The sequence below is a fragment of the Adiantum capillus-veneris genome, chromosome 11, assembly GCF_014529385.1.
Source record: "Adiantum capillus-veneris isolate H3 chromosome 11, ASM1452938v2, whole genome shotgun sequence".
Lineage (NCBI taxonomy): Eukaryota > Viridiplantae > Streptophyta > Polypodiopsida > Polypodiales > Pteridaceae > Adiantum > Adiantum capillus-veneris.
This window is the reverse complement of record NC_140941.1, coordinates 156,740,539-156,755,095: the sequence shown is the minus strand read 5'-3', so window position 1 is coordinate 156,755,095 and position 14,557 is coordinate 156,740,539. Positions and strand designations below refer to the sequence as shown.

The following is a 14,557-nucleotide window of genomic DNA, read 5'->3' as shown; positions in this document are numbered from 1 at the left end:
TTCATCTTCTCCAAGCTGTGTTTTCCTGTAAACCTAATTCCAACAACACTTTGGAAACATCTTCACGCATGGAATCTCTTTTTTCTTTTTTTGAGGTCGTCTGCATTGAGCTTTCTAGGCAAAATGAGTGTCATCTCCTCGTACATAACATGTATACTGTAATCCAAATTAGGAGTATTTTATTGTGAGAAAAAAATGCCAAAGTGCAACGTCCAAGGCCCTACCTCCCCTGTAAGGTATAACTACAACCGTGGCAATTGTTTTCACGCGTATGACATTATGTACATTGTAGCATTTGGTCCCATATATCAAAAAACATAAAAAGTGAACATTAAAATTCACATTGAAAATGTGACGTAGCACGACGACATGCTTGGAGTACTTTAGATATGCATGCTCGCCTATGTTCCACTTTCATCTTTGTGAGGTCATCATCAAGGAGGAGCTCCATGTTTAAAAGACGGATGGTTCCACACGTCATGAAAGTATTTGCACAAAAACATTCATATAATCGAAGCATTCCTGTACAATTGAAGAGGAGGCCAAAGAAGAGATCCTGAATGTTGTGTTCTTCCTTTACAATGTTAGTTTCCTTGCATGGAACACATAACAAATTCACAGATGAGTAATTGATTTTAGTATCGTGATTGAATACCTAATGTTACGCTTTTGTCACACCACAAATAAAAAATACCGCACCCATGATAGTGAGAAGTGTGTACAACTATAGGTGACACTACTCTTCTTCAATAAACTAATTACAAAAAGAGGTGCTGAAAGACCTGTAGTATTTTGAGCTTTTGGTATTGGAAGCACGTATTATCAGGGATAGGTAAACAGAATAAGAAGAGGTTGCATGTGAGAGAAGCCACAAACACAAAAAAGAAACTAATCAAGAGTTTGATCATTTTGGGTAAGCTTCACAACAGAGTAACTTTCAAGAATGCTACCTTCAAAAACGAAGCAGATCCCATGTCCACCTTAATGTAGGTGCAAGCAAAGGAACCAGCCACAACCAGCTAAAAATTTGGCTGTCTCCCGAACCCCCAAGGCCCATAATCTATTCGGCTAACTGTAACATAAGTGATTGCAGCTTCATCCCATGGCATGCAAGCTGTGCACTTCAATGCTTTCCCAGACCTCGACCCTTTCGTTCACGTCGTGTTGTCAGGACTTCAAGAAGGCGCTGTAATGCCTCATCAAGCGCATCAGCTGCCTTCTCAAGTTGGCAGCCAACAAGATCTTCCCGCAAATCCAATTCCCTCAGTAATTGCACCACCGCAGCTGCAGTGCACGTCCGATCCAGGGATGGTTGTGGTCTACATGCACAATAGGAAATTATCCATCTCTGAATGCAGTGTGATAATCAACTATCATGACGTATCAAACACTGAAAGTAAACTCAATGAGGACAAGTCAAACATAGCTGTCAAGACCAGATTGCATGATTGAGGAAAACAACACTCATGAAATGATGCTATCCAAAAACTTCGCAACCAAGGCAAATCACAAGCAAATAGGCCCGGTCATGAAAAAGGTCATGATAAACCTGTGCATGGAAATTTTGCAATATAAAAATTCCTTCGAACCTGACATTCGTTAAACTCACCTCAAATTGTGTAGCACAGAGTGTTTATCAACAGAAAGAGACAAAGACTGCATGCAATCCTGCCATGTCCCTCTTGCTCGACTCTGAAAATGCACAACCACACGCATCAATAAGCCTCTGAAGAGTAAGCCACTCTGTTGTTGCAAAGAATCAGATAAAGCAGTACCTGCAGGCGATTCACCATCATCTTTGAGTTGCTCCAAGTACCATCGATCAAAATGAAGTTCAAACTGGTTTTGCATTTGTCCTGCATCCATCCCAAGAATGGTGAGGCTCCAGTAACGTTAGAGACCCCAAACAACTATAACATAAAAAAGATTGTCTTGTTACCTTACCCTTGGGACTCCCGTATGAGCTAATTCCTTCGGCAGTACAAGTTCATTGACCTGAGTGTTTGAAACACCTTGCTCTGGATAGAGATACCAAACTGAACCTTGGCCTATTGTAACATTTTTATACTTTTATTGAATAATAAATAAGCTGATCAGCAAAATGCCAGCCCAGAATAAGAGAATTTGATCACAAACCCGCTTGCTTCAAAGCATCCCACATGGCTTCTTCTTGTTCTTCTATTCCACATACGCATAGATGAGCTGATTCTCCTCCAAAGACTTGCCAGAGCAGCTTCCCAGAATTATTCTTTCTGAGAAAATCCTTCAAATAAATGCATGGAAACCACCAGTATTGTCAATTAACAAGCAAAAATGGATCATCCCGACACGACTGGCTCATAATATCCATACTACTTCACACAAAAAGAACGCTCCTCTTCAAAACCGTGGTGCTCACCTTTGGGTGCATGTAGAGCCATAACTGAACCCCTGACCACAGTGAAACCCTTTCCACCTTTGCACACATGCAATCTGTCAATGGCAGCCAGCACTGAACACGCAAGCACATTCATAAATCAGCAGCAAGAGATAGTCTAATTGACATTAAGGCAGGCATGCGAGTGCAAACAATGTACTTATAATGTGTTGATGCAATAGACAAGAAAGCAGATTTACATCTTTGCACAGATACCCTTTACAGCCCAAGACTCTGCAAGCAACTTGTCTAGCTGAATAAAACTGCAGTTTTTCTTCCCTATCAGGCATATACCCATAAAAAGCCCTATGTCTGTGATCCTCCGCAGCTTTTGCTCGTCCCTGCATCAGCCAAAAAACATTTCATTAAATCTCTACGCATGCATGCTTTTTCTGCTTTAACAGCTCAGACATAAAAAATGTGGCTGGCTTCATTCACATAAGCTTCATCTTCGACTACATTATTTGACATTCATATTTCTTCACACCATCCTAATTGATGAATCATTGAGCACAAGAGATTGCTGTGAATCAAAGGCTATACATACTTGAGAGCTTAGGATGTTTAATAGAATTCCCTTTAGCTGAGTTTCTCCCATGTTGAGATCTTAGCTACTGGGACACCTATAGATTCTCTCAAAAAAAATTGAGCCACAAAAAAACAGAACCTTCAACTGTTTGGTCCTTTTTTTCGTTCTTCTATGACAAATAAGTGACATGGCACCACAAACCAATGGAATAGGAAAAGAGGCTGCAAAACATAAGGACCTAAGTCTCAACTGAGTGACACATAATCCCGCCCCAAATCACAATGTAAATCATAGGCCGCTTACAATGTAAATCATAGGTCTCTGTACAAGGACAGCCTTTTGCGCCAGTTATTTTTTGGGCGCTAGTGATTTTAAAAAGATTTTGAGGATCAGTTATTAGAGCAGTTGACTTTTTGGGAAGTCAATAAAAGCGAGAGATTTTGGAGCCTATTTTTAGGTTTTAAGAGTTGCTTATAGAGCCTGGGGCCTTCAAATACGAGGCCTAACCTCAGTTGTAAATTGGATCGGGTGCATGGATGCACATAGTTGTAATCTTTACATAAATAAATAAAGAAATATTGAGAAGGGTGCTGGACAAGGATGGAGAGAGATAAAGAGGCGGAGTTCCTCACCTACACGATACTGGCCCCGAATAGGAGCCCCTTTCAATATTTCTTTCAAGTAAGCAAAGAGTTATATTACAATGCTCATGACAGATGGCACTTTTGTGAGAGCGAACACACACACACAGAAAGTAGCAGCAATAATCTTTACAATTGGCTAAATCAGCCCTTTAAATAGATGTGTGTGTGTGTGTGTGTGTGTGTGTGTGTGTGTGTGTGTGTGTGTGCGCGCGCGCGCACGTGTGTGTGTTTCCCAAAGTCCAAGCAAGTGTGTGCACTTTCTTCTTCTGTCTAAGCCTCTAATGGGCTGTTTTGGACAAGTGGCCAGTTCTTCATGTGTGTGAATGGGCGCCTTAGCTGAAAATGGCAGCTTTTGTGTGTTGTCATGCAACTGCCTTTACTAGGGTCGCCTAGTACTTGCCATGCTTGAACTACAACCTCCCATGCATGCACGTCAGTTGCCTTGCATGGACTGCCACTTGCCATGCATGGACTCCAAGTTGACTCGCACGTGCCATGCATGGGCCATCCAAGTGTCCACCTACCTTGCATGCTTTGCCAGATGCTAGGCACTAGTAGCCTTTAGCTTGCGTATTCTCCAAGTCGACTTGCATGGACTCCAGTTCACTCGCACGTGCCATGCATGGGCCATCCAAGTGTCCACCTACCTTGCATGCTTTGCCAGATGCTAAGCACTAGTAGCCTTTAGCTTGCGTATTGTCACGTGACACATCCAACCCTGTGTGTCCGTGGACAAGCTACAACATGATAAGGGTTCGGTTCAGTCCAGTCAGTCTAGAATAGAAAGTGATCTGGGACTTTTGTAAGTCTGTTCGCAGACCGTGCATGTCCAGACACTTAGATTTAGATGCATATCCTCTGGTTGCACACAGTATGACCATCAAATTCCAATCAGATCCCATCAGTAGCACTTTTACAATGCATAGACCTATTTTTTCTATTTTTGACATTTTTCACTTATTATTTTTAAGTGACTTTTGTTGGAAAGTAGGTAAGGCAATTTTGCTAAGTTTGTATAAATAAAAACCTAGCGCTAGCACTTTCTGGCAGAAGAGGCAGCAGGAGCACCTTGCTCAATTCGCAACTTCTCAGCAGGACACCCCAATATGGTCTAGCGTTTTTGCATCCCCACCAACAACCTAGCGTTTTGGACAAGATCAGCCGAGCGTTTTGCTTCTACATCGGCTTGGCGACAAGGCTACAGCAGGACAGCCTAGCGTTTTGCATTGCAAGGCCACCGGCAGCAGCAGAAGACCATTTTCAGCCCTAGCGTTTTTTATCTACAGGACAACTCAGCGTTTTGCAGATCATCACGACAGAATCAGCCATAGGACCAGCGTTTTCAGTTTTCAACCTTTAGACACCGCAAATCTAGTCCCAAACCTCACAGATCTCTCCTCCCCGGATCAAATCCTCGACACACGGTCAGATCCCGCGAAGTTTGCATATTCAGCCCGGAAAACGCAGATTTCAGCATCTGCGTTTTCAGCGCGTCATCGTCGCATCATCGCCATCGACATCGTCCCCGACATAGAGTCAGAATTCAGCAGATAAAGATTTGCAGATTTCAGCCCTTAGAGTTTTCAGATTTCAGCCCGTATCGTCGTCGTCGACATCGTCGGCAAGTCCAAGCATTGTAGAGATTTGTGCAATCATAAGTAGACCACTCTCGCCATAGAGAGTGGGGCCTTCGGAGGAGGGTTTTACAACGTCTATGGTGTCGTATTCTCTTCTCTCTCTATCTCTCAGTCTCATGCACTTCCATTCACAGTGTCCATCTACTTTGTTTGTGTCCATTGCATTCTCTCATTAAAGAACGGAAGGCTCTCCCTTCCATAAGTAAAAGGAACCTTGAGCACAGTTCGGAGCACTCATCTTGAGCAAAGTTCAACATTCATTCCGCTGCACCTTACATTGGTATCAAAGCTTTGGTAGTGTTCTGTATCACTCAAGGAAAGAACCACAAGAATCACAGAATTTTTTTTTGCTTGTTGAGGTCGCACGAACCCAAGTTCACTCGGGCGTGTCGATTCCTAATCCTGTTTTTGAAGAGTGATATGAAACCCAAGAAAGAAGGACTTTTCCACCCTCCCCTTGTGCCTCTTTTCACTCATTGAGAGCGGACCGTGCACTTGGCGGACGGCCAATCGACGTGAGGTGGGAAAAAGCAACCTTGGTGTGAGCGCAAGGCCGCCAAGGGGTGCGCCCGCGGAAAAGAGCAGATCTCGGGTGAAGAGAAGATCCTTCTCGAACACAGATTTCAAGCGAAAGAAGAACCTCAAGAACCCCAAGAACCAAGACCCCCAAGAACCCAAGTTCCTCGTGAACTTAAGAACCCAAGACCACAAGAACCCACGACTTCAGTGAATGGTCATCACTCGAAGCGGAATGGATACTTCGCTTAGAGGTGATGAGCATGAGAGAGGCGAAGAATGATTTTCCCCACCAAAAGGTTTTTCCGACCCTTCCCCATCTATGTCAAGGATTGCACTAACTCCTATGGAGGCTTTAGACCAGATGTTTATGGAAAGGAAGTTAGAACGCGAAGCAAGAACAGCAGAACGAATGGCAGAAATTGATCGTCAGCACCAAGCCAGAATGGCAGCCATAGCACGTGAGCGCGAGCAAGCACGCTTGGAAGCCAAAGTAAGACAAGCAGAATTTGATCGCGAGAACAAAGCAAGACAAGAGAAGGGCGACCAACACATGAAAGAGTTGTGGCGACTTTTTTCTGTTGTGCAAGTGCATTTTGCACAGAATAAGGAAAAGGAGACTCTCTTAGTCTCTTCTTCTCCCAAGCATGACACATAGGATTTGCATGATGATAAGCATGATGATTTGAATGATAATGATCAGCATGATGATTTGCATGATGACCACGATGTGATTTCTCACAAGCATGATGATTTGTATGATCAAGACGTGATTGTTCACAAGGATGATGGTTTAGTTGATGCTTTTTCTAGCGAAGCTAACCTCGTTGCAGATTCAATCAATCACGAAGAATCGATCTTGGCTTTTGAGTCAAGGTCCACCCCCCCCCCCCCCCCGGCAGATTCTATCAAACACGACAAACCGATCTTGGCTCTTAAGCATAGGTCCAAAGAACCCTTACAGGAAGTACTATGTGTTTGAATGATTCGTGAGCACGCATTGTTCGAGTGTTTCGTTCATGATTGTTTCCTGTATTTTAGTCCGCGTCTATATGTGATCCCTTTTCCTAGGCATGACATATGGTACGTTGAGCAAGTTTCACTCATGAATGACGTGTCGACCTACTGAAGAACAAACTGCTGATGTGTCGACCTACTGAAGAACGGAGCTACCGGCCGAGGGGCCTAAACCCTAAGAAGAACAAGCAACAGAAGAAGTATCACAAAGTGATGACGTGGTTGTCCAAGAGTAGAAAACCCTAACCCTAATTTTTGCCAAAAACCCTAATTGCTGAAACCCTAATTTTGGAACCCTAATTCTGAAAACCCTAACCCTAAAACCTGCAAACCCTAATTCTGGAAACCCTAACCCTAACCCTAACCCTAATTGCGTTGGCTGATGACGTGGCAAGCTATACAGATTTCGGAGATTTACGCTGGCAGCTTTTTGGCTTTGCTTTTGGACCATAAGCTTTTAAGTTTGAAGGCTTTTTACTGTAAACTGGTTTTTAGGCCAAAGGCCTTTAAATATGAGGTTAGGGCTCATTCTCTGGCATGCTTCCTGAAGAAGGTGCAGAGTCTGGAGTACCGGCTTGTACTGTGTTGATGCAATATAAAGAAATACCGAAAGGGGCGCCAAGGTTTGAAGCCAATACTCTCTGGGGTGGAATTCCGCCACTCCGTGTCTCTCTCTCTCTTAGAGAGTCTTTTCTCTTTTTTTTATTAAAAAAAAAAGCAAAATTCGCGTCACTCATCCAAAAAAAAAAAACCAGCTTCCGCGATTTCCGAAAATTAGGGTTTCTGGCAGAAATTAGGGTTTGCATGAATTTTAGGATTTCTGGCAAAAATTAGGGTTTCTGTTGTCCACCACGTCATCACTTTGTGACATCTGGGCATGCACGGTCTACGAATAGACTCACAAAAAGTGACAGATCACTTCTAATCTAGACTTGACTGGATTGACTCAACCCTGATCATGCTGTAGCTTGTCCACGGACACATGGGGTTGGATGTGTCACGTGACATCCCCTCCTTTTCAAAGTGAGGTACTGGTACCGAACTGTATGGCGTCGAGGGAGATCGCCAATAGCATCCGGAATCCTGGAAGGGAGTCTTTGCCGGCCCACTCTGATGTGTGGGTCGTGCGGTACTTGAACTTCATAAAGTTCTGCAACGCTTGCTTCTTTGGGCCGCGCCGAAAGCGATTGTGGCTCCTTCAATGCTTCAACTTCGTCGAGAGTCATGCTTCTTTCTTCTTCAAGAATCTCCATGGCTGAAAATTCCTGAAACCACTTCCAACACAAAACCATGAACATACACATTCCATGTAAAGTGAGTGGAAAAAATCTTGTCTTCCTCAAAGACTGTGCATGCAATGTAGATGAACAAATAGACAGAGTGCTAACCCGTTCACCACACACACGCAAACATTGAGATTGAATCTTTCTCTTCTGATCTAAAGCAATCAAATGTGGCAATTCACAACGGAAATACCCATGCTTGGTGCTCATATTTTCATGTGCTCTTTCTACAACTGTGTCGTACCAAGGAAGAGACAGAGAATGTGACTTTCTTAAATGCATACTTTTCAGCTTTTCATGAAAAATCCGCATACATTCGTGCTCATCCATGAGTGAAACGTGCTCAACGTACAATATGCCATGCCTAGTAAAAGGGATCACATAAAGACGTTGACTAAAATACAGGAAACGATCACGAACGAAACCCTCGAACAATGCGTGTGTATCAATCATGCGAACGCATAATACTTCCTGTGATGGTTCTTTAGACCTAGGCTCGAGAGCCAAGATCGGTTCTTCCTGAAGGGGTTCTTTGGACCTAGGCTCGAGAGCCAAGATCGATTCTTCCTGAATGATAGAATCGTCCTGTGGGGGTTCTTTGGACCTTGACTCGAAAGCCAAGATCGGTTCTTCGTGATTGATCGAATCTACAACGAGGTTAGCTTCGCTAGAAAAAGCATCTAGATTCTACTAACACATCATCCTTGTGAACAATCACATCATCTTCATGCCACTCATCATGCTTGTGAGAAATCACATCTTAATCATGGAAATCATCATGCTTGTGAGAAATCACATCTTGATCATGCAAATCATCATGCTTGTCTTTATCATCCAAATCATCATGTTGATCATTGTCATCCAAATCATCATGCTGATCATTGTCATCCAAATCATCATGCTTGTCATTCAAATCATCATGCTTATCACAATCATGCAAATCCTATGTGTCAGGCTTTGGAGAAGAAGAGACTGAGAGAGTCTCCTTTTCCCGAGTCTCTTGCATCTGTGTCTGAGCTCGAGAAACGAGTCGCAAGAACTCTTTCACGTGTTGGTCGCTCTTTTCTTTGACAGAAGCTGCAATTCTTTCTTGGCGTCTATGCTCCATTTCTGCTTTTCTTTCTGCTCGTCTTTCTACGTATCTGCGTTCCATTTCTGTCATTCTTTCTGCATTTCTTGCTTCCCGTTCTAAATTCCTTTTTATAAACATTTGCTCCAACTCCTCCATAGGAGTTAGTGCAATCTTTGACGTAGATGGGGAAGGGGGAGGGTCGGAAAAACCTCCTGGTGGGGAAAATTCTTCTTCGCCTCTCTCATGCTCATCACCTCCAAGCGAAGGATCCATTCCGCTTCGAGTGATGACCATTCTGAAGTCGTGGATTCTTGTGGGTTCTTGTGGGTTCTTAAGTTCACGAGGAACTTGGGTTCTTGAGGGTCTTGGGTGCTTGGGTTCTTTGGTTCTTGAGGTTCTTAAGGTTCTTGAGGTTTTCTTTCGCTTGCAAACCGTGTTTGAGAAGGATCTTCTCTTCACCCGAGTTCTACTCCTTTCTGCGGGCGCACCCTTCGCGGCCTTGCGCTCACACCAAGGTTGCTCTTTCCCACCTCACGTCGAGTGGCCGGTCGTTAAGTGCACGGTCCTCTCTCAATGAGTGAAAAGAGACACAAGGGCTGGACAAGCCCTTCTTTCTTGGGATTCCTGTCACTCTTCAAAAACATGATTAGGAATCGACACGCCCAAGCGAGCTTGGGTTCGTGCGACCACAACAAGCAAAAAAATTCTTGTGATTCTTGTGGTTCTTTCCTTGAGTGATACAGAACACTGCCAAAGCTCTGATACCAATGTTAGGTGCAACGGAATGAATCTTTGCGCTTTGCTCAAGATGAGTGCTCCGAACTGTGCTCAAGGTTCCTTTTGTTCTTATGGAAGGTAGAGCCTTCCGCTCTTAGTGAGAGAATGCTATGATCACAAACAAAGTGAATGGACACTGTGCGTACAAGTGTATGAGACTGAGAGATAGAGAGAGAAGAGAGATACGACACCAAAGACGTTGTAAAACCCTCCTCCGAAGGCCCCACTCTCGTCGGCGAGAGTGGTCTACTATTGATTGCACAAAGTGGTCAATGATGATGCATGGAACTGATGCAACTTGGGACTATGTCGGTGACGACGACGGGGACGACGGTGACGACTTAAGGGCTGAAATCTACGAACCTTCTAATTGCTGAAATCTGCTGAACTTGGGGCTGTTTTGGGTGGCTGAAAACGCAGGTTTTGGCTGCGTTTTTGGGTCTGATTTGGCTTGACAAAAACGCTAATGCCTGCAATGTCTTAGGGCTGAAAACTGAGGTTTCTTTAGGCTGAAAACTGATGGTCTTTTCGGGCTGAATCTGCTACCTCTTATGGCTGAACTTGAAGGTCTTCTACTACTGCAAATCTGCAATTGCTGGGACATGCAAAAACGCTAGGCTAAGGTGTTTCCAAAAACGCTAGGCATGCTGATGTCAAAAATGCTAGCTGTGTAAGGAACTTCTTATGGCGATGATGCTGAGTGAAAAACGCTAGTGGCTGGGAGGTATGGCGATGACTGCTGATGCAAAAACGCCAGGCAAGGAAGGGGTCTTCAAAAACGCTAGGGGAGATTCTGCTTCTTGCTTGGAGGAAATCCACCAAGGGGTCTTGTTGGAGAAGTTGCCTGCTGAGCTTGGCTCCTGTTGCCTCTTCTGCCATGTAGTGCTAGTCTAGGTTTGCTTATATACAAACTCAATTTGCCCTACCTACTTTCCAACAAAAGTCACGTAAAAATAATAAGTGAAAAATGTCAAAAATAGGTAAAACAAGCTAAATGCACTGGAAAATTCCCCTGAAGGATTCTGATGGATTCTGGTGGGAATGCTTATGATCATGCTGTGTGCAACCAGAGGATATGCATCTAATCTAAGTGTCTAGGCATGCACGGTCTACGAATAGACTCACAAAAAGTGTCAGATCACTTCTAATCTAGACTGACTGGACTGACTGAACCCTGATCATGCTGTAGCTTGTCCACGGACACATAGGGTTGGATGTGTCACGTGACAATTTGCGTGTGTTTCATGAACGGTGTGGCACTCCGTCACTTTGTATATCTACATTGCATGCACAGTTTTTTCGAAGGAATAGTCTTTTTCCAATCACTTTACGTGGAATGGGTATGTTCATGGTTTTGTGTTGGAAGTGGTTTCAGGAATTTTCATCCTCGGAGATTCTTGAAGAAGGTAGATGCATGACTATAGCCGAAGTTGAAGCATGAAGGAGCCACAAATGACTTTGTGTCCCTTTCTGCGCGGCCCAGAGAAGCAAGTGTTGCAGACTTTTATTAAGTTCAAGTATCACATGACCCACGCATCAGAGTGGGCCGGCGAAGAGCCCTTTCCAGGATTCCAGACCCTGTTGGCGATCTCCCTCGACACCATACAGTTCAATGCCAGTACCTCACTTTGAAAAGGAGGGGATGTCACGTGACACATTTAACCCTATGTGTACGTGGACACGCTACTTCATGATCTGGCACTTTTGTGAGTGTGTTCGCAGACCGTGCATATCCAGACACTTAGATTAGATGCATATCCTCTGGTTGCACACAACATGACCATCAGATTTCCATCAGAACCCATTAGGAGCATTTTTACAGTGCATAGACCTATTTTCCCTATTTTTGACATTTTTCACTTATTATTTTTAAGTGACTTTTGTTGGAAACTGGTAGGGCAATTTCGCCAATGATATATATAAGGAAACCTAGCGCTAGCACTCTCTGGCAGAAGAGGCAACAGGAACTTCGCGTTCAACAAGCACCTTCTCAGCAGGACCCCCACCAAGACCCTAGCGTATTCTTCTCTATCTATCTCTCAGTCTCAGCACCTTCATTCACAGTGTCTACCACTTTATTTGTGTCCATTGCACTCTCTCACTAAAGGAACGAAAGGCTCTCCCTGCCGTAAGTAAAAGGAACCTTGAGCACAGTTCGGAGCACTCATCTTGAGCAAAGTTCAACATTCACTTCCGCTGCACCTTACAGAATAAAAGAGCCCTCAGGGCCTCACTCTTGAGAGCATCTGGACGCAGAGTTTGAGAGTGAGACCGCCCTCCCCCCCCCCCCCCCCACTCCCTTGTACTTTGAGCACAAATTTAATAAAAAAGAAATACCGAAAGGGGCGCCAGTCTTTGGGGCCAATATCTGTTGGCACGGAACTCCGCCACGGGCCAAATCTAATTGTGAATTGTTTTGAAGTTAATTCCTGTCCTATCGCAGTATATTCTTGACTTGGAGTGTCCAAGTCTGTTACACCAACCTAGTGTTTCTATGTCTTGCAGTCCCTTGGCATTTTGCTCCACATCGGTGCCATCAGCCGGATCAACCATCGTTTTGGTGTTTTGGCCCCATTTCATCGCCAGAAAAGCCTCACATCTGCTAATGCTAGATCCCTCTTGCGGCAGCCCGGACTTTTTGTTAGCCAATCGAGCCTCTTCTCGGCCATTCCCTCGCCGCATCAAATTCTCCCATCGTTGTCCATCATCTGTTGCATTTTCAGACCTGCTAAGCGCATCAGATCTGCTGCGTTTTTTCAGCCAGCCATCAGCCCTTCATTCCTCTCACATCGGGAGTGCAATTAAAGCCACAAATCTATCCCTTGGTGGCCATCTGCAACCCCACATCGAAACAGATCCAAAGGTGCATCAAATCAGCCCCGAAGGTGCTTCATTTTGAAGAGTTACCGCGGCGACATTCCCCATTTGAGATTGTAGAGTCTACACTTGAGGTATTGCATGTGTGTACATTCCATTTACGCAATCAAAAGCAGAAGTGGGGGGGCCCTTGAGAGGGTTGGTTCGGACTCCATCGGGTGTCATCTCTCTCTCTCTCTCTCTCTCTCTCTCTCTCTCTCTCTCTCTATCTATCTATAAAAGGAACCATCATTCGTGCTAAGTAGCACACATTCAAGCAAGGAAAGAAGTTAAGATTTGTGAAAGTAAAAAGTTGTAAACCATTTCAATTCCATTGCGCCTGACAAAAAATAACAACAACAAAAAAAAGACAAATGCTGGAAAGGAAGCTTTGAAAGTTGAGCAGCATTGCAACAATTGTGGAGAGAAAGACCATAATTGATGGGAGTGTCCAAAGCAAGTTGGTGAGTCGTCCTCTTCTTCAGTTGTAGTAAAGTCCCCCAGCCTTTGTACAATTAAAGCTGACACCTCTTGAGGCTTCTCCTGCAACATTGGAGATTGATAAAGTTCTTGCGGTTTGAGATTCTCAAGATTGTATCCTTGATAGTGGTGTAGTGGTGCTTCACGGCACATGACAGACAACACTATGGTGCTTCATGGCACATGCTACCTTCTAAAGATCTATTATCCAACATGCCACGACACCGTGGTTCCATCTTCATTGGCGACAAATTGTAATTTTGTGGAATTATCCCAGACTGGAGAGGGGGGATGCATTCTTCTAAGGTTCTTTATGTTCCACAAGTAGGCTTCCATCTAATGTCGGTGCATGAGGTGCGCAATTTAGGCATGGAGGTGGTCTCCTTGGAGCATTCGGTTGCCAATTCGGAATCTTGAATCCGGCAAAGAGGTCATAGGTTGCAAGGTGGAGCCCAGACTCTACAAGGTTCGGCCCACTCAAGAAAGCGGCAAAGTACCCAGCCCCTCAATGTTAAGGTAGTCAAGACGTACCCTTTTGCAACTATACCCGAAGAGTCGTTTCAACTTCCATGCTTGATTTCTGATAGCTAAAAAATACTTTTCCCTTTCAGATTCCTTTGTCAACAACTTTTGCATCATCTTTAGCATCTTCTGGTCCTTTGAGAGGCCATGTTATATCTAAAATAATCTACAATTTTATACTCCTCAAACATCAGGGATATTCCCTGCCATGTTCATATGCTAGCGTGCTCGTGATTGAAACGATTTGTGCACACTCTCTAGACCCCATATGCGCATACATTTTGAGCACTTGAACTATTTAAATTTTCTTCATTATTATATAACTGAGTTCAATAAGATGGCAAGGGAAAAGGAAACCTGCAGGCTACCACGAGGTCCACCAAATACAAGCTTCTCGCCCAACTCAACCTCTAGAGACTTGACTTCAAGGATGAGTCTCTTGACGAGAGGGGGGATGTCAGGAGGGGATCTTCCGAAGTCGTGCCAGGCCCCGGAGAAGTCTTCGACAGGAGCAGCTTCCCCTGCTATTGGATTGTGAACAACCATAGCCTTAAGTCTGAGCTTGCCAGTAGTACGACGGTAGGGCAAGTTACTTCTTCCTGCGACAGTCGTGGGGAGCGACAACCCACAAGGCACCGACCATCGCCTTCCTAGCATATGTTACACTAAACGTTGGTGCGTGCAGGGAGATTTTAAATAGGACCCTGTCACACACGTCCGCCCGGACGTGTGTGCAAATGAGCCCTCAAAGCACATTGCCTCGAATCAAGAGAGGGTTTCACTTCAGGGCCCAGGCTCACGCAGCTAT

At 44.4% G+C, this 14,557-nt stretch overlaps 1 protein-coding gene across 2 annotated transcripts; it reads right to left on the bottom strand.

Annotated features, from left to right (window-relative positions):
- Positions 1-884: 884 nt before the first annotated feature.
- On the bottom strand, positions 885-14,434 carry LOC147448286 (DTW domain-containing protein). 2 transcript variants are annotated; one of them, XM_086524136.1, is made up of 8 exons: positions 14,107-14,434; positions 2,617-2,757; positions 2,399-2,491; positions 2,137-2,263; positions 1,945-2,018; positions 1,776-1,856; positions 1,610-1,692; positions 885-1,319 (listed from the first exon to the last, which is right to left on the bottom strand). In XM_086524136.1, the coding sequence occupies exons 1-8, from the start codon at positions 14,404-14,406 to the stop codon at positions 1,124-1,126; spliced, it is 1,095 nt and encodes a 364-aa protein (XP_086380262.1). In that variant the 5' UTR covers positions 14,407-14,434; the 3' UTR covers positions 885-1,123. The 2 variants fall into 2 exon arrangements, with proteins under 2 accessions (XP_086380262.1, XP_086380261.1); XM_086524135.1 differs by having other exon boundaries at positions 1,945-2,048; positions 14,107-14,432.
- Positions 14,435-14,557: the final 123 nt, after the last annotated feature.